Raw genomic sequence first — 17,786 nt, 5'->3', positions numbered from 1 at the left:
TGCGTGTGTGTGTGTGCTGTTGGTGGTGTGTGTGTGCTGTTGTTGGTGGTGTGTGCGTGGTGTGTGCTGTTGTTGGTGTGTGTGTGTGCTGTTGGTGGTGTGTGTGTGTGCGTGTGTGTGCTGTTGATGGTGTGCGTGGTGTGTGTGCGTGTGTGTGTGCTGTTGGTGGTGGTGCGTGTGTGTGTGCTGTTGTTGGGCTGTGTGTGCGTGTGTGTGTGCTGTTGGTGGTGGTGTGTGCGTGTGTGCTGTTGTTGGTGGTGTGCGTGCGTGTGTGTGTGCTGTTGTTGGTGGTGTGTGTGCGTGTGTGTGTGCTGTTGGTGGTGGTGTGTGCGTGTGTGCTGTTGTTGGGCTGTATGTGCGTGTGTGTGTGCTGTTGGTGGTGTGTGCGTGGTGTGTGCTGTTGTTGGTGGTGTGTGTGCGTGTGTGTGTGCTGTTGATGGTGTGTGCGTGTGTGTGTGCTGTTGGTGGTGTGTGCGTGGTGTGTGCTGTTGGTGGTGTGTGTGTGTGTGTGCTGTTGTTGGTGGTGTGTGCGTGTGTGTGCGTGTGTGTGTGCTGTTGTTGGTGTGTGAGGTGTGTCTGCGTGGTGTGTGCGTGTGTGTGTGCTGTTGTTGGTGTGTGAGGTGTGTCTGCGTGGTGTGTGCGTGGTGTGTGCTGTTGGTGGTGTGTGTGTGCTGTTGGTGGTGTGTGCGTAGTGTTTGCTGTTGGTGGTGTGTGCGTGGTGTGTGCTGTTGGTGGTGCGTGGTGTGTGCTGTTGTTGGTGTGTGAGGTGTGTCTGCGTGGTGTGTGCGTGGTGTGTGCTGTTGGTGGTGCGTGCGTGTATGTGTGCGTGTATGTGTGCGTGGTGTGTGTGTGCTGTTGGTGGTGTGTGCTGTTGGTGGTGTGTGTGTGCTGTTGGTGGTGTGTGTGTGTGTGCTGTTGGTGGTGTGTGTGTGTGTGCTTTTCGTGGTGTGTGTGTGTGCTTGTAGCGTAGCGGTTAGCGCTACGCTGCGCTACCAACCCGGCCACCCGGGTTCGATTCCCGCTCACGGCCAACACCAGTGACGATTATCTGAACCGGTCCTGGGCCTCCCCTAGGTCGACTCAGCCTGAAATGAGTACCTGGTGCGTGGTGTGTAAACAAAGGCGGTCGGGCGTGGTGGCTGGCCACCCACCCCGTCGTGTACCGTTCCGGCCTTCACAGGTGCTGCTCGCTAACAGCACTTGCCCCAACAGTCTGTTGCAGGCTACACGGGGGATCTTTGTTTGTGTACCGTGTTGTATGTCCAGGGCTGTGTTTGTGCAGTATGCGTGTGGCCGCGGTGTGTGTGTGTGTGTGTGCTGTTGGTGGTGTGTGGTGTGTGCTGTTGGTGGTGTGTGTGTGTGCTGTTGGTGGTGTGTGTGTGCTGTTGGTGGTGTGTGTGTGCTGTTGGTGGTGTGTGTGTGTGCGTGTGCGTTGGGCTGTCTAGCACTGGAGAGAAGAGTGCACTTTTCGGTTCTCGTCCCAGTTACATTTTTATTTTTTTTTAAACCTCGCGCCACCGGCAACTTCGTCGCGAGGAAGAGACGCGCGGCCGTTGGGAACTCTCGGACCCGCGTCGGGCTAACAGCAGAGCCCCCCGGAAGACGACGTCCCCGGCGACGCGTCGAGTCGTCCGAGGTGCCCCCTACTCGAGCCGTCGCGATGTCGCTGCCTCCTCCGGCGTGGCCGTTCGCGGAAGAGAAGAAACCCATCGGGGGGGGGGGGGCCGGGGGGCCGGGGGGCCGGGGGGGGGGCGGTGGCGGTGTTGGGTGGTTGAGATCGCCAACAGGAGACGGCGTGGACTACGTTTACAAAAACTTTTTGTTTTTGCCTTTCATTACCCAGCCGCTGCATGGAGATGCATTAGGTCTGCTTTTAAATGCCCGCCGGGTTCAAATAGGCGAGCGAAGACGCGCGCCCCCCTCCCCTCCCCCCGTCCGCATGTCTGCGCCTCGGGTACGTGAAGGCGGTGCGAATTGTGGTCTTATTTATTCCGGCTGTGTACTGTGTAGTTTTGTGTGCGCGAGCTCGGACCCATGTCTAACAGAGAGGGAGGGGGGGGGGTGTTCTTGGCCGGAAACATTGCCTGACGTCTCATCGGCATCGGCAAAAGCAAGCCTTGCCGATGAGACATTTGCGTGCCGAAGATCAGCCCAAGGGGGCTTTGCTTTGTGTTGAAGCAACGCTGCTAAAAATGTTGCCCTCCCAGAAGGCCGTGTGGCTGATGGAATGTGTAAAATACTTTAGATTATTTTTTTTTTACGTGGACGGACGGACAGACAGATATATATTTGTAATATAAATGGGCGCATGTAAGTTCACAGAAATGGGAAATCTATGTCACGTGAAAATATCCCACGTTGCCTGCGCAGCATATCGAGTGTGAGTTGCTGTTGCGGATGCCAACCTGCCTGGGTTTATTTCCCTGCCAGTCAGCAAAGTCGGTGTTTGTGTTTTGGGTGGCAGCCAAATGCTTTGTACGGAGATCTGGTACCAGTGTTGTGTTGAACTTTATAACGGAAGACCGCACGGTTTTGACAGACCAAGGCTGTCCCGCCACCGTGACACGCCACGGTGGCCAGGAGATGTTTACTCCCTCGCCTGGTATGCAGGAGGTCGTGGGTTCGATCCCGACCCTGATGCCCGCTGCTGCTGTATATTTGGAGTTTGCGTATTCCCCTCTACCTGTGGTCGTGTAGATTTTTTTTTTTATCTTCGGAGGCCCTCCGGTTTATAACCTCCTCCAGATTTAGAAACACGCGTTTAAGAGTATTTGGCGGCTATAAGTGTCCACGTGGTAAGCCGCCGCCTCGTTCAGCTGTCAGTTTGTGATAGAGCCAGGTCGCTTCCGAGAAAAGTTGCGACATAGCTCAGTGGGCCTTACCTGGTCAAATAAATCGCAGTATAAGTATGCTTGGCAATAATGGTCTGTGCAAAAGCTGGCAGCCATTCGGCACATCGCAGCAGCCATTGGCATTTGCGTGTGATCACGCGGTGGCTCTGTGTGCCACACGCTACTACGGGGACTCCTCTACTTACGAACGTTCGACTTACGAACTTCCAGAGATACGAACAAACCTGTCCGTATGTCCAGTTGCCCCTGCTGCACAATAGATGGCGGTGGTGGCATCTACATCTGCGGACAGAACACGAAGAATCGGTGGCATCTACAGGAGACGATGCAGCTTTTAAAGCCATTCCTCGTGTTTATTGTACACGCCGTACAACGTGTTTGGAATCGACGGGAGCGAGGTTGGACTTGCGAACAAATCGACGTACGAGCTTACCTCTGGAACCGAACTCGTTCGTAAGCAGAGGAGTACCCTGTATAGGTTCACTGCATTTCTGTCCTGACGGTCGAGTCCCTACGCTGTCGTTCAGGCCGTTACAGTATTATCGTTACGCAAGGTGCGACTGCCCTCTCGAGAGATCGATGCCGCTGTCGGAGAGAGCTCTTGAGCGCAGGGCGTTCCAAACGATGCCGAGAGCTCAATCGGGGCTTCGGCCTCTCCCGGATCAGCCCTCGTTCGTTCTCAAACGCGGCGGAATTCGACGACGCCGCAGCCTGATCACCGTTGGCCGCAACAGAAGACACGAGGTGCTTTGGTTTGAATCTTCACTCAGGGCTACAAATGCGTAAATATGCTTCGTATGAAAAATAAGAATGGGGTTTTTTTATTTTTTATTTTCGTTGTTACCCCTTTCCGTCAAACAAACAGGAGATGTTAAGATGTTCATACACCAAATAGACACCTTTTGCAAGGAATCAAGTCCGCATTAACCACGTACATGCGGCGAGCATGGAAAACAAGCACGCTCTGATCATGTGTGGATAATATACGGATTGTCTTTAGAACTGATCGACCTACACCAGAGACGGCCTTTTTTTTTCATGGCCAGGGGTGGGCAACCTTTTTCTCTGCCAAGGGCCATTTGGATATTTATAAAACATCATTCGCGGGGCCGTACAAAATGATCAACTTAAAAATTAGCCCGTTTATATTTGGTCTAACATTGAATTAACTTAAAACCCCTAATGCGATCGGCTGGAACCGCTTCTCTTTGGCGAGGCGCGGTGATGATGATGATGTTAGCCGGCTATTGACGATGTTGCCGCTACTCGCTACTGCTTTTCCACGTTTGCTCCTACCTGGATTTATTGAATTTCGAGTCCCGCCTGCGATTGCCTTGGCAGGGCCGGAGACCCAATTATTTTGCGGGCCTCGCGGGTCGGACATTCCCCACCCCTGTTTCATGGCGTAGTCTCACCAGTGTCAGACAAGAGGCGAACAGCGCAGAGACGATGCACATATCAGAGCATTTGTAGTTCGGGGATGAGCAGCTACGTCTTGGGGGGGGGGGGGGGACACCCCCTTTTCCCAGTAGGAATCGGTTTTACCCTTTGTTTGCGTGTTCACCACAAGCGCTGCGCGTTAATTCCTCGCAAAAAAGGTTTCTGTTAAGCGCGTTTGGACATCTTAACAGCGGTTTTATTGGCAGGAAGGGTCAAACTGAACCCTTGTTTTTCATACTTTAATACTTCCAAATGAAGGTCCCATTGCGTGCGGGTTGTGCAGTCCTCACACAGGCGCCCGGGTGCTTGCGAGGCTGCGGTGGGGGGGGGGGCCCTTGGAAGAGACCTTCGGCACAAGGCAACAAGCGAGCTTCGAGGCATTTCTGCTCGTCTGCTTGCTGCCCTGAGGCCAGAGGAGGGAATTCCACATTCCTACGGCGGAGGGACCAGAGTCTCGCTTCAAGGGGACAGCCACCACCCACGTTTTGGCGAAGGATGGTGGCTCTGCCGTCGAGCACAGCTGGGTAATTGGGACTTCGGAACAACGGGCATTGTGCTCGTGACCCGGCCAAGCCTGTGAGTGGCGACAGCGCGGAGCTTTGGGGGGGGGGGAGGGTGGGGGGCTTGTTCGGTGTCCTGATCGCTCTTCAACTACAGCAGGACTGCCACAACGCGCGATCCGTAGCGCGCTGCGCCAGGCGCGCGCCGTGTTTAGCAGGGGGCGATAGCCGCCTCGTATTTTTACGAACAAGATTGTATTGGGTTTTTTTTTTTGCAGCCATGGGACGTGAAACCGATGGTTGTTTTTTGTGTGTGTGTGTGTGTAAATTGCTACGTAACGTAGTAATCTTTGACATTCCGAAACGTGCGTGGCCCTTTGATCAGCTCTTGGCCGTCTTAAAAATTTGCTTTGGTTGTCTTGCAATGCCATCGTCCTCAAGTTGGCCAAAACATCCCAATATAGGACCACAGAGCTTGGGCAACTTGCGCGTTCAAAACGCCGCGGTGTTTATTTTTTCTGTCCGCAAATTCGCATGCGTTACGCTTTACATATATATTAAAAAAAAAACATTACAGTGTTATTACGATACGCAAGACTGGCTCGGCTTGGAGTTTGTCCGTGTTCCACGCTGCGCGCGGACGCTGTTGCCCGCCGCTGTTGCCCGCCGCTGTTGCCCGCCGCCACTGTGGAGTCAGCGACGATGGTTTGGTTTATCGGCACGATTGTTGGCAGGAAAAAACTTCATGCCCATGGGCAACGAGGAAGGGAGGCGGCCCGTGCCGTAGCTCGCCAGGAGACAGCGGCAGCGCGAGTTGTGGACCGATATCCACCGTCTCATCCGGATGGGATCGAGGATGACCCCCTCGCACGTGCGTGGGTTGAATTTCTTTGGCACCGTACGTAGCCAACGGTGGGTGCTCATCGCAGGTGCCGGGGGGAGGGGACGACGACAACTAATTAATTTACCGAAAATATGTATAGAGCGAGTCCTCTACTTACGAACATCCGACTTACGAACTTTCAGAGATGCGAACAAACCTGTCCGTATGTTCGGTCCGTATGCGGACATTGACGCCAGACGAAATACTTCTTGAACTCGTGACGTCGATTCTCAATGTGTGATGGGGGGGAAAAAAACGACGGACCCGGAGAAAAATCCACGCGACCACGGGGAGAGAGAGAGAGACACCGCAAAGTCCAAATATACGATCTCCTGTATACCAGGCGAGGTAGTTAACATCCCGCCACCGTGGCTACGGGGTTGCACCTTTTAAAATTCAGAGGAGCTGCATTTTAAACAACATAGAGCCTACATATTACACCCTCTGAGCTACTTAGCACTTTTTCAGAAGTTGACCTGATCATCACAAATGATAGCTCAACAAAGTTGGCTCATCATCATCATCATCACGTGGGAATTTATAACAGCAGCCAAATGCTCTGAACGCGTGACGTTGATTCTAAATGTGGAGGGAGAGACACGCAAAGTCCAAATATACAGCAGCAGCGGGCGTCATGGTCGGGATCGAACCCACGACATCCTGTATACCAGGCGAGGTAGTTAACATCTCGTCACCGCGGTGTTAATTGCAGTGTAACAAAACAATTGTCCCTGGGTAGTAAGTGTTATTTCCGAATTGCTTATGCCTCAAAAGTATGGAAAAATTGGCTTTTACTCCCCACAAACTTTGCGTTTGTGACCAGGACAGTGATATTTTGAAATGTACCTATGTTCAATGAAAGAACGGGCGAATTTGTGTCTTTTGCTCACATTAAGTAAGGCCTGGTCACAAAAGCAAAGTTCGTGGGGAATAATCCAATTTTCTAAACTTTTTAGGCATAAGCAATAAAAAATATATATTGCACTTAGTACCCAAGAATAAAAATTGTGTTACATGGTATTATGTATCAGAATGAGAATCCGATAAGCTATGAAGCGGCCAGCAATTTACATCAACGATACTAAAAAAACGACAAGAGGAAGATAGAGCAAATGTAAAGAAGTCGCTAAAGTTTAACACACTGCATTGAAGTACAAATTGCACGAGCCTTTAACATTGAAGTCTATGGGAGAATTTAACATTGAAGTCTAATAGGGGCCTTTATTTAACATTGAAGTCTATGGGAGGGAGCCTTTAACATTGAAGTCTATGCGATTTAACATTGTGTCTCTGCCCTCTATATAAAAAAAAAAGAATGTTACTGGTAGGAACCTCCCCTGGTTACACCACCAGCCCACAGGCGATTATTGTGTCCATCCGTCCGTCGTGCATCCAAAAATGGGAGGGGTGGGGCTGGGTGGAGAGGGGAGGGTGGGAAGGGAGGGGCTGGGTGGGGGGTGGGGAGGGGCTGGGTGGGGAGGGTGGGGAGGGGCTGGGTGGGGAGGGTGGGGAGGGGCTGGGTGGGGAGGGTGGTGCTGGGTGGGAGGGGTGGGGCTGGGTGGGAGGGGTGGGGCTGGGTGGGGAGGAGCTGCTCACCCCGTGGTGCCCTTATAAAACTCAACGTTTAACCTACTCAGCGCCGGCTTGTGCCCGCCCTCATAGTCGAGCATATTTGCGGAATACACCACGTGGTGCCGCCGTTGACCCTGGCCAATGACCGAGCGACCCAACGTTCCTACCAGCTCCCTCTGCAGGAATGTGTTTAAACCTCTGTATTTGGTGTTTGAACATCTTAACGCCTCTTGTTTTATTGCCAGGAGGGGTAAAGCCTATTCTTATTCATTTTTGACACTGGCAGAAAGGTCCCATAGATACACTATTGTTGGTAAACACACGACTGTTGGCACCGTGGTGGCGAGATGTTCACTCCCTTTGCCTGGTATGCAGGAGATTATGGGTTCAATCGCGACCCGAACGCCCGCTATAGATTTGGAGTTTGCGCGTTCTCTCTCTCTCTCTCACGCCCTCTCCACCGTGGTCACGTGGATTTTTTCTCCGGGTCCTCCGGATTCTCCCCTCCACATTTAGAATCGACATCGCGCGGAGAGCATTCGGCTGCTTTTTTTTAAAAAACCTTCCACGTGACGATGATGAGCCACCCCCTTCGTTGAGCCGTCATTTGTGATGGCGAGGTCGCCTCTGAAACAAGCGATTCGTCGCTCAGTGGGCCTTATACCTGGTTTAAAAAAAAATAGTAAATATACGTCTGGCGATGCTGCTACTGCTGCTTTGGCAGTGCACAAGCACAACCAGCAGCAACGATTGAGCGCGTTCCGTCAATGAAAACTATTTTATTTCGCCAGGTAAGGCCCGCCGGGCGATGGAGCTCTTTTTTGCAGAAGCGACCTGCCCGACACAAAAGACATCTCAATGGAGGAGCTTATCATCGTGTGCAAATTTACAGCAGCGTCCAAATGCCCTGAACGCGTGGTGATGTTGAATATAAATGTGGAGGGGGAAACCGGAGGACCCGGAGAAAAATCCACGCGACCACGTGGAGAGAGAGAGAGCGAGAGACACGCAAACCCCAAATATACAGCAGGCATCGGGTTGGGATTGAACCCATGACCTCCCCCATACCAGGCGAGGCGGTTCGCATCTCGCCACCGTGCTGCCAGTAACCACACTGGCCTTAAAGGGAACAGATATAATGAGTGACGTTTCGGGCAATGACCCTTCTTCAGAGTTCACGAATGGAGAGGCCAGTAGAGAGACGGAGTGGGCGATGCGAGTCGGTGACTGAATCTGTTTACACCGTGGGGCCTGGATGATGTGAATTTGATTGCAGAAATTAGTTAGTTTTTAAACAGTAATAGCTTACCAATATTTGGGGTGCTGCTTGCATCAAGTTACCTATCCTAGGTAACTGTTCATCACCAGTACCATCACCACCGCCGTCACCACCGCTGACCAACGCGCGGGTGTGACCGCGGCGAGGTGAAGTGAACGAGTGCCAGTGAAGACGCGGTGGAGTTAGGAAAGTGTGAATGACGACGCCTCGTTTTCGCAAATAGGTCGTCACTTTATTATTAACACCGCGACCCGATTTGCCGTTGCCTCAACCCCCATGCTGACGTCGCTTACAGCATCGTCTCTCGCTACACGTTATCCGTTGCCTCTCGGACCTTTGCCTCCACCACCGACTACTTACTCCATAAACCGCTTTGATTGACGCCGTTTCGATATTCGCCGTCGCACCTTCCAAGAACGCATCCCCCGCTTAAACCGGGGTATCACCGCACTGCTCACTTTATTGATCCCTGAGTTACGGCGATGATGACGACGACGATGACGCCGGCGACGATGACAAATGATGACGACGACGTTGACGATGAACGTATGCATGCTGAACTTCTTTCGGACCGTATGTAGCCAACCGTGCTAATCAGAGGTGCGGGGCCAGCAGACCGGCAGCATTCACCCCCCCAACTCCGGGGAGGTCAACGTTAAACATCCGATGGATGCCGGATCTTGTAGCCAGCGGCATGTCGGATAAAATTACGTTTTTGCTTGGACTTCTCATCATTCCTCCTCTGGCCTTGACGATGAACCAAACTGCACATGGCATATGTACCCATGTGACGAGACGGCCCCCGGATTTGATTGGCTATGCCGTTGTCGGGTGGTGGAGGGCTATAAGTTAACGACACATTACATTGCCACCTACGCGACGATCAAACCCAAAAAAATTATCTCGCAGTGAATCAACGCGCCTCCGATTTCCCAGTGTGCGACTTCAAAATTCAACATCTCGTTTCTTTGTGAACTCCTTGTCGTGTTCAGTTTGATGTCCTTCCCTTGCACACCTCCGATCAGCACGGTCAGGCTACGTACGGTGCGAAAGAAGTTCAACATACATGCGTACGTGCATATATATGCGTACACATGCGCACTTGAAGGTTCTTCCACACAGGCATAGCTGCCATCGACTAAAGAAATGCGCTTGGGAGACCTGTGCTACCGTTGTTGTAAACCATCGCTTTCTATGGATTAACGCGTCGGCTTTCGCCAACAAATGTTACCCACAATTCATGTTTTTTAAGGCCGAAGCAGGAAGACTCCTTCGCAATTTCTGGCCGATCGCCCGATGGAAGCTGAAGTGGTGACGAATTGGCGCCACGTTTTCCGTTTACGCGACCTTTACCGATTGGGATGTGGCATGGGTTTGACGGACACATTAAAATCCCACCAAATTAGTTTTTTTTTTAAATTATTATACTTTCTAACCATGTCCAAATTATTAGTATTATTCAGTTTGTTTCCCCAGGGATGCCTCGCTAAGTCTCAAGACCCGTTTTAGTAGAGGGGTGGGTTGGAGACGGGGTGGGGTGGGCGGGGCGGAAGGCGATGATCGCTGGCTGCCGCCGCTGCTGCTGCTGCATCACAGCCGAGCCATCCGTGATGTTAGTTTTCACTGACATTTCCGTCCGGCCAATTTGGACCACAACGTTCCCGGCTCTTGCACGCACGCCTGCCGGCGCGGTCGCGGTCGCGTCGCGGGAGATCTCCGGCGTGCGCCGGGCCAAGCGGTCGTTTTCCACGGTCGGTCAAACCGGGCCGCGGTGCCAACCCGGGGGGGGCCGGCACGCGCTGGATCCAAAACCGTCGTCGGAAAATGGTCGGGGCAGACCCCCCCCTCCCCCCCCCCCCCCAGGCGCGTTAACCAACAACGTACGTGCCCGGCCATAGCGAGCGACGTTGTGTTGTACTGTACTCCGGAGGGGGGGCAGTTCGCGGCTTCAGAGCCGAGAGGGCGAGGCGCCGGTCTCGGGCCGCGCGCTCCGCACCGCGTTCTCGTAGCAGAGCTTGGCGAAGATGGGCTCCACCTGGCACGGCGGGAGAGAGAGGGAGAGAGAGAGAAGAAAAAAAAACCGATGGCTTAACGACGACGAGTGTGCTCACTTTGACACGCAGGCTTTTTCGGGAAACCAGCAATTTCTCGATTTGAAGCTTTCGTGTCCGCAAGGATCCATGCTCTTCGGTTCTATTCGGTAAAGTGACTTTACCGAATAGAACCAAGGAGTATAAAGCCAGGATTATTCACGGTTAAGAGTTTTTTTTTTTGTTTGTTTGGGGGGAGTTAGATCGCACGAGTACAAATGCGTCGTTAACCCCGTCAACGATTCTGGCAAAAAAAAAAAATGGAAAATCGCTCGATGACTCTGGACGTAATCACCGGGGAAACGGCACGGTACTCAAATTGTTCAGCGTTGTCGGGTTTGCTTCTCCAACGCACCACCGGCAGTAACCCCCACTGGCACGCTTTGTTTACGTGACGAACCTTGCCCAGTGGCCCTTGCCTGGCAAAGTCAAAATTGGCCCATAACAGTTTCACAGTTTATATACGTGGACGTCTATGGGTCTCTCCGAGTCTCGGCGGGTTTCTTTGTGTCCGATTTCTGTAGATCACAATGGGTCCCCTGCAATAGCAAAACGACGTTCGACGCGCGGGCAGGGCGGGTAGGGTGGGTAGGGTGGGCAAGGTGGGTAGGGTGGGTAGGGCGGGTAGGGTGTTCAGGACGGGTAGGGCGGGCAGGACGGGTAGGGCGGGCAAGACGGGTAGGGGTGGGTAGGGCGGGTGGGGCGGGTGGGGCGGGTAGGGTGGGCAAGGTGGGTAGGGTGGGCAGGCAGGGTGGGTAGGGTGTTCAGGACGGGTAGGGGTGGGTAGGGCGGGTAGGGCAGGCAAGGTGTTCAGGGTGGGCAAGGTGGGCAAGGCGTTCATGACGGGCAGGGTTGGCAGGGTGTTCAGGACGGGCAGGGCGGGTAGGGTGTTCAGGGTGTTCATGACGGGTAGGGTGGGCAGGGTGTTCAGGGCCGGCAGGGTGTTTCAGGGTGTTCATGACGGGCAGGGCGGGCAGGCGCGGCGGTGCGCCGGGCAGGCCACCGACCTGCACGGTGACGAACTTGTGGTGCAGTGGCCTCTCGTCAGGGAACTCCTCGCCGAAGCAGAGCACAACGGTGAAGCGCGGCTCGGGCCCGCGGCCTTCCTTGAAGGCCCTCAGCTCTGCGTGCGTCAACGACAGCGTGTAGGTGGCGGGTGACGAACGGTCATCGGCGCGGACGAACACCCGCCTGCTCCCCCCCCCCCCCCCCCCGCTACCCTCGCCGCCCCCCGTGTAGCCGCAACGGACCGTCGGGGGTGGGTTGGCACGTGCATGTCGTGATTCGCGTGGAGCGGCACTTATAAAACTAAACATTGCCACCGTTTTTATTCTAGCTGGTTTGTGCCCCACCGAGCTGTGTAGCTCTTTTTCAGAAGCGACCCGGCCATCGAAAAAATAATAGCTCAACGAAGTGGGCTTATCATCATCATCATCATCATCGTGGAAATGTATAGCAGCGAAATAGCTCTAAACGCGTGACGTAGATTCTAAATGGTAAGAGGTAAAAACCGGAGGACACGGAGAAAAATCCACGTCACCACGGGGAGAGAGAGAGAGAGAGACACGCAAACTCCAAATATTCAGGGGGGCATCAGGGTCGAGATCGAACCCACGACCTCCTGTATACCTGGCGAGGTAGTTAACATCTCCGCACGTTCTCACGAAGCCGCCCACGGTCATCAACCCCCGTTCGAATGGGAGGCCCGTCGCTCCTTCTCAGCTTCTGTTCCCCCTGCATGGAGTCTCTCTTCCTCCGCTAAATTGTGTTGTGTTGCATCATCGTCGTTGTGACGGGCAATAATGATATAATCGGATTCCTCCAGTATACGTAAACATTCTGAAGCAAACCAAAAAATGATCTCAGTGGCCCCGTCCGTAGCCCTGCGCCCGCCCCGTCCTCGCCGTCCGTGCTAATCCGTTGAGCTTCATCGCTTTACAGGCAATCGGATACCTCCAGTGTAAATGAATTATTCAGTTTTTTTTTGGTTTAACACGTGGCTTTGCTTTCCAACACACCGGTTAGTGCTGTACTAGAACTGGCCACGTTTCCGTTTACGTGACAACCCTTACTAGTTGGCTGTGTCGGGTGGCGGCGGGTCTTTTTTTTATTTACGACGCATTGATATTCGCACGCGTTCCAACCCCAATAAAACCTCAGATTATTTTTATTACAACAATTTTTTCGGGGTAAATCTCAGCGGCCCCGTCCGTCGCCCCGCGTCCCACCCGCCCTCCCGTTCACCCGCCCGTTCACCCGCCCGTTCACCCACCGTCCCAGAAGCGGCGCACGTCAAACATCGTCACCACCTCCCGCTTCTCCAGCTTGTTGGGCCTAGGCGGCGGCACCGGCGGCGGCGGCGGCGCGCAGGGCCCGTCCCAGAAGACGCGGCCGCGGCACAGCCGCTGGGCCTGCAGGCCCCGGCGGGGGTCCAGGCGCAGCAGCAGGCCCCGGCGGGCGTGCCACACGGCCGCGCTCGCAAAGTCCTCGTGGAGGGGCCGCGCCAGCGAGCGGACGCGCGCCGTCGGCGGGAACGCCAACAGCTGCAGCGGCGGCGGCAGCGGCGGGGGGGGCGGGGAAGGAGCGCGGCGCGGTTGTGGCGCTGGTGGTGGTGGTTGTTGTCGTGGTGGTGATGAACGTGCTGGTGGTGGTGGTACTTGTGGTGGTTGTGATGATGATGAGTACGGTCGTGGTGGTTCTGGTGGTGGTGAACGTAGTAGTGACAGTGGTGGTGGTGATGAGTATGGTGGTGGTGGTTGTGATGATGAGTATGGTCTTGGTGGTTGTGGTGATGATGATGAGTGTGGTGGTGGTGGTTGTGATGATTGTGGTGGTGGTTGTGATGATTGTGGTGGTGGTGGTTGTGATGATTGTGGTGGTGGTTGTGATGATGATGAGTGTGGTGGTGGTGGTGGTTGTGATGATGATGAGTGTGGTGGTGGTGGTTGTGATGATGAGTGTGGTGGTGGTTGTGATGATGAGTATGGTCTTGGTGGTGGTGGTAGTTGTGATGATGATGATGAGTATGGTCTTGGTGGTGGTGGTAGTTGTGATGATGATGAGTGTGGTGGTGGTGGTGGTTGTGATGATGATGAGTGTGGTGGTGGTTGTGATGATGATGAGTATGGTCTTGGTGGTGGTGGTAGTTGTGATGATGATGATGAGTATGGTCTTGGTGGTGGTGGTAGTTGTGATGATGATGAGTGTGGTGGTGGTGGTTGTGATGATGATGAGTGTGGTGGTGGTAGTTGTGATGATGATGAGTGTGGTGGTGGTAGTTGTGATGATGATGAGTGTGGTGGTGGTAGTTGTGATGATGATGAGTATGGTCTTGATGGTGGTTGTGATGATGATGATGAGTGTGGTGATGGTGGTAGTTGTGATGATGACGAGTGTAGTGGTGGTGGTTGTGATGATTGTGGTGGTGGTTGTGATGGTGGTGGTGGTTGTGATGATGATTGTGGTAGTGGTGGTGGTTGTGATGAGTATGGTCTTGGTGGTAGTGATGAACATGGTCGAGCTAGTGATAGCGGTGATGATGATGATGTTAATAGTTGTGATGGTGTTTGCGATTGTGGTTGTATCGTTGATGGTGGCGCTGGTAACTGCAGTTGTGATGATGGCGGTGGCGGTGGTAATATTGGCCGTGGTGATGATGCTAAGGGCGGGCATGGGGCTGGTAACAGAAGTCCTGATAACGATGGCGTTGTTGATAGTAACAAGCGTGATGATGATGACGACGACAACGACGACGATGATGATGATGATGACGATGATTGCAGTGGTAGCAGTAGTAATGATGATGGTGCTGGTACCAGTAGGAGTGATGATGATGACGACGGCGGCGGTGGTTGTGATGCCGACTGTACCAACACTAGTTGTACCGATTGTGGTCGCGGCGCTTGCGATTGTAACAATGGCAATGATGATGGTGGGGGCGGGAGCTGCAATGCCCGCGGTTGTTGTGGTTGTGGTTGCAATGAGGACCGTGGTAGTGCGAGCGATAGTGGTTGTGGTGACGTTGATGACGGTGGTGGTGGTGATGATGATGACCACGATGACGATTGTGGTGGTGGTGGTGGTGTCAGTGATCGTGATGATGATATCGACAATGACTGCGGTGATTGTGTTGATGCTGATGATCGTGGTGGTGGTGGTGGTGATTGTGATGATGGTATTGATGATGCTGATGATCGTGATGGTGGTGATTGTGATGATGGTATTGATGATGATGCTGATGATCGTGATGGTGGTGTTGATGCCGCTGCTGCTGATCGTGGCGATGGTGGTGGCCGTGGTGGTGATGATGGTGGTGGCCGTGGTGACGATGATTGGTGGCGAGCCGAGTGCCGGGAGCCGGGTTGGCGGTTGGGGGAGGGAGCGATGCGGTATCCATGGGGGTTGGAGACCCGGACCCGTTTCACCACCAAGCCCCGGTAGCGGAACGTCACCTCCAGTTCTGGGGACCGGAGGAACAGCAGGGGAACAGCGGGGGAACAGCGGGAGAACAATGGGGGAACAGTGGGGGAACAATGGAGGAACAACGGCAGAAGAGTGGGGAAACAATAGGGGAACAGCGGGGGACAACAGGGGAACAACGGGGGAACAGCGGGGGAACGAGGGAACAGCGGGGGACAAGAGGGGAACAACGGCAGAAGAGTGGGGGAACAACAGGGGAACAACGGGGGAACAGCGGGAGAACAACGAGGGAACAGCGGGGGAACGAGGGAACAGCGGGGGAACAGTGGGGGAACAGCGGGAGAACAGTGGGAGAACAGCAGGGGAATGGTTTAGCAATGAGGGAACAGTGGGGGAACAGCGGGGGAACAACGGGGGGACAGCGGGGGAACAGCAGGGGAATGGTTTAACAATGAGGGAACAGCGGGGGAACAACGGGGGGACAGCGGGGGAACAGCAGGGGAATGGTTTAACAATGAGGGAACAGTGGGGGAACAGCGGGGGAACAGCAGGGGAATGGTTTAACAATGGGGGAACAGCGGGCGAACGGTTTAACAATGGGGGAATAACGGGTTAGAGAAAGACGCAGTGCGAGAGACCCAGAGAGATGCACGGGAAGAGGGACACGGAGAGAGACTGAGATAGACACGGAGAGAGACTGAGATAGACACGGAGAAAGACAGATAGATGGCCATTGGAAGAGAGACACACATACACCCTGCACTTTTACTCCGCTCGTCTGTTTGAACAATTTTTTTTTAAACGCGTTACACCGGTGATCTAAGTTAGATCGCGTAAATATAAGTACACAAATCCTCCCCCCTCTTCCCCCGTGAACTCTTGCAGCCACGACTCTACAAAACTCCCCCCCCCCCTCCTCCCGTGCCTATATAAAGCCACAACAGCTGATCAGTCTTGCCCGCCTGATGACGGACGCTTGTGTTGCGACCGAAACGTCGTGTTTCTTTCATTATTTTTTCTTCTACCTACGTGGACTTTACCGAAAGAGCCAGAGAGTATGGATTCCTGCAGTCACGAAAGCTTCAAATCGAGACTGAAATATCTAAATGTGTCGTAAAACCCGCCACCACCCGACACAGCCAACTAGTAAGGGCTTGTGTCACGTGAACAGAACGTGGCCAAATTTTGATTTAAAGCTTTCGTGACTGCAGTAATTCATATAATTCATCAAGTCACGTTGAAGGGAAACAATAAAATAAACAGGTCCCTGCAGGGTGGGCTGGTAGGAACATTGGAATTTTTCACTTCGTTAAAGTATTGAAAGGGGACGGACGGACACATTAATCTATTGCAGGCTGATACACTCAGTTTACAACTTCGTTCCTACCAGTATAAAATATATATAAAACAATAAAAATTCTCACGACGTTTCGACCATAACACAAACGGTCGTCATCACGTGTGAATTGTTATTGTTTTATATATATTTTATTCTTTTATTGTTTCCCTTCAACGTGACTTTACCGACAGAGCTAAGAATAAGAACGTGGCCAGTTCGTCACTAGTGCAGCACACCTGTGTGTGCGAGAGCAAATGCACAACATTTACACTCCGAGGACGACGTTTCGCCAGTAATTACAACCGGCATCATCAGGCGGACCGCCAGATCTGTGGAGAAATCCTCCTGTTTCGTTCCATAGAGGGATAGATGTGATGACGTCACTTGTGAACCCTTCACGTGGAAGGGGGGGGGGGGGTAATGAATACATATTAATTACAATGGGTATCCATTATGACGATGTTTACACATTGCACCAGGTACTCATTTGAGGCCGAGTCGACCTAGGGGAGGCCCAGGACCGGTTCAGATAATCGTCACTGGGTGTTGGCCGTGAGCGGGAATCGAACCCGGGTCGCCGGGTTCGGAACGCAGCGTAGCGCTAACCGCTGCACCACCGCTCCCCACTCACACCAACACGGCCTGCACCACACACATAGCCTGCATCTCCGCACTGTACAGGCGCCGTGGTGACGTCACCATCACCTCGTGGCGAATGGCGGGTATTGTTATTGGTGTATGTGTGTGTATGTATATGTGAGTGTATGTATATGTGTCTGTATGTATATGTGTCTGTATGTATATGTGTGTATGTATATGTGTGTATGTATATGTGTCTGAATGTATGTGTGTCTGTATGTATGTGTGTCTGTATGTATGTGTATGTATATGTGTGTGCATGTATATGTGTGTGCATGTATATGTGTGTGCATGCATATGTGTCTGTATGCATATGTGTCTGTATGCATATGTGTCTGTATGTATATGTGTCTGTCTCATACCCGTCAACCCCTTATCAGTGCCCTACCTTATTACAGACCAATTCAGACCTTATTGGTCACCCCGTGCCCCTTTATAAATCTCGGCGTTCATCCTACAAAGTCCCGTTGCAAGGGAGAAACACAAACAAATAGACACAATTCATTGCTTTGTTGCCCGTATTGAAACGGCTGCACGCCGTATGGATCTGAGAACCCATTTTCCCTGTAAGGATACGGGGTAAACCGTACGTGTTGCCAGGTTAGGGTGTCTGTGCGTGCGTGTGCGTGTGGGTATCGTAGAGTGAACGTCGATGTTTGTGGCAGGTGAACCAACTCCAGTACCCGATCGGAGCAGAGCTCTCCACTCGTCTTGGTTCATGAACGAGATGGCCTGCCCCAGCAGGACAGAGGACACTGCCAACAGTCAAACGG

The 17,786-nt window shown here is 53.1% G+C and overlaps 1 protein-coding gene across 2 annotated transcripts in view; it reads right to left on the bottom strand.

Moving 5' to 3' along the window:
• Positions 1-8,736: 8,736 nt before the first annotated feature.
• LOC116955985 (uncharacterized) overlaps positions 8,737-17,786 on the bottom strand; it is a 33,649-nt gene continuing 24,599 nt past the window's right edge. For both annotated transcript variants that reach the window (XM_076053870.1, XM_076053871.1), the window contains exons 6-9: positions 17,697-17,768; positions 12,889-15,075; positions 11,624-11,739; positions 8,737-10,561 (exon numbers count right to left, since the gene is read on the bottom strand). In XM_076053870.1, the coding sequence (XP_075909985.1) occupies positions 10,475-10,561; positions 11,624-11,739; positions 12,889-15,075; positions 17,697-17,768 (2,462 nt within the window). In that variant the 3' untranslated portion in view covers positions 8,737-10,474. The remainder of the gene's footprint in view (positions 10,562-11,623; positions 11,740-12,888; positions 15,076-17,696; positions 17,769-17,786) is intronic.

This window comes from Petromyzon marinus, chromosome 63 (genome assembly GCF_048934315.1).
Source record: "Petromyzon marinus isolate PM22_M1 ecotype Great Lakes invasive population chromosome 63, UKy_Petmar_22M1.pri1.0, whole genome shotgun sequence".
In the NCBI taxonomy this organism is placed as follows: domain Eukaryota; kingdom Metazoa; phylum Chordata; class Hyperoartia; order Petromyzontiformes; family Petromyzontidae; genus Petromyzon; species Petromyzon marinus.
This window is presented reverse-complemented; position numbering and strand designations above follow the sequence as displayed.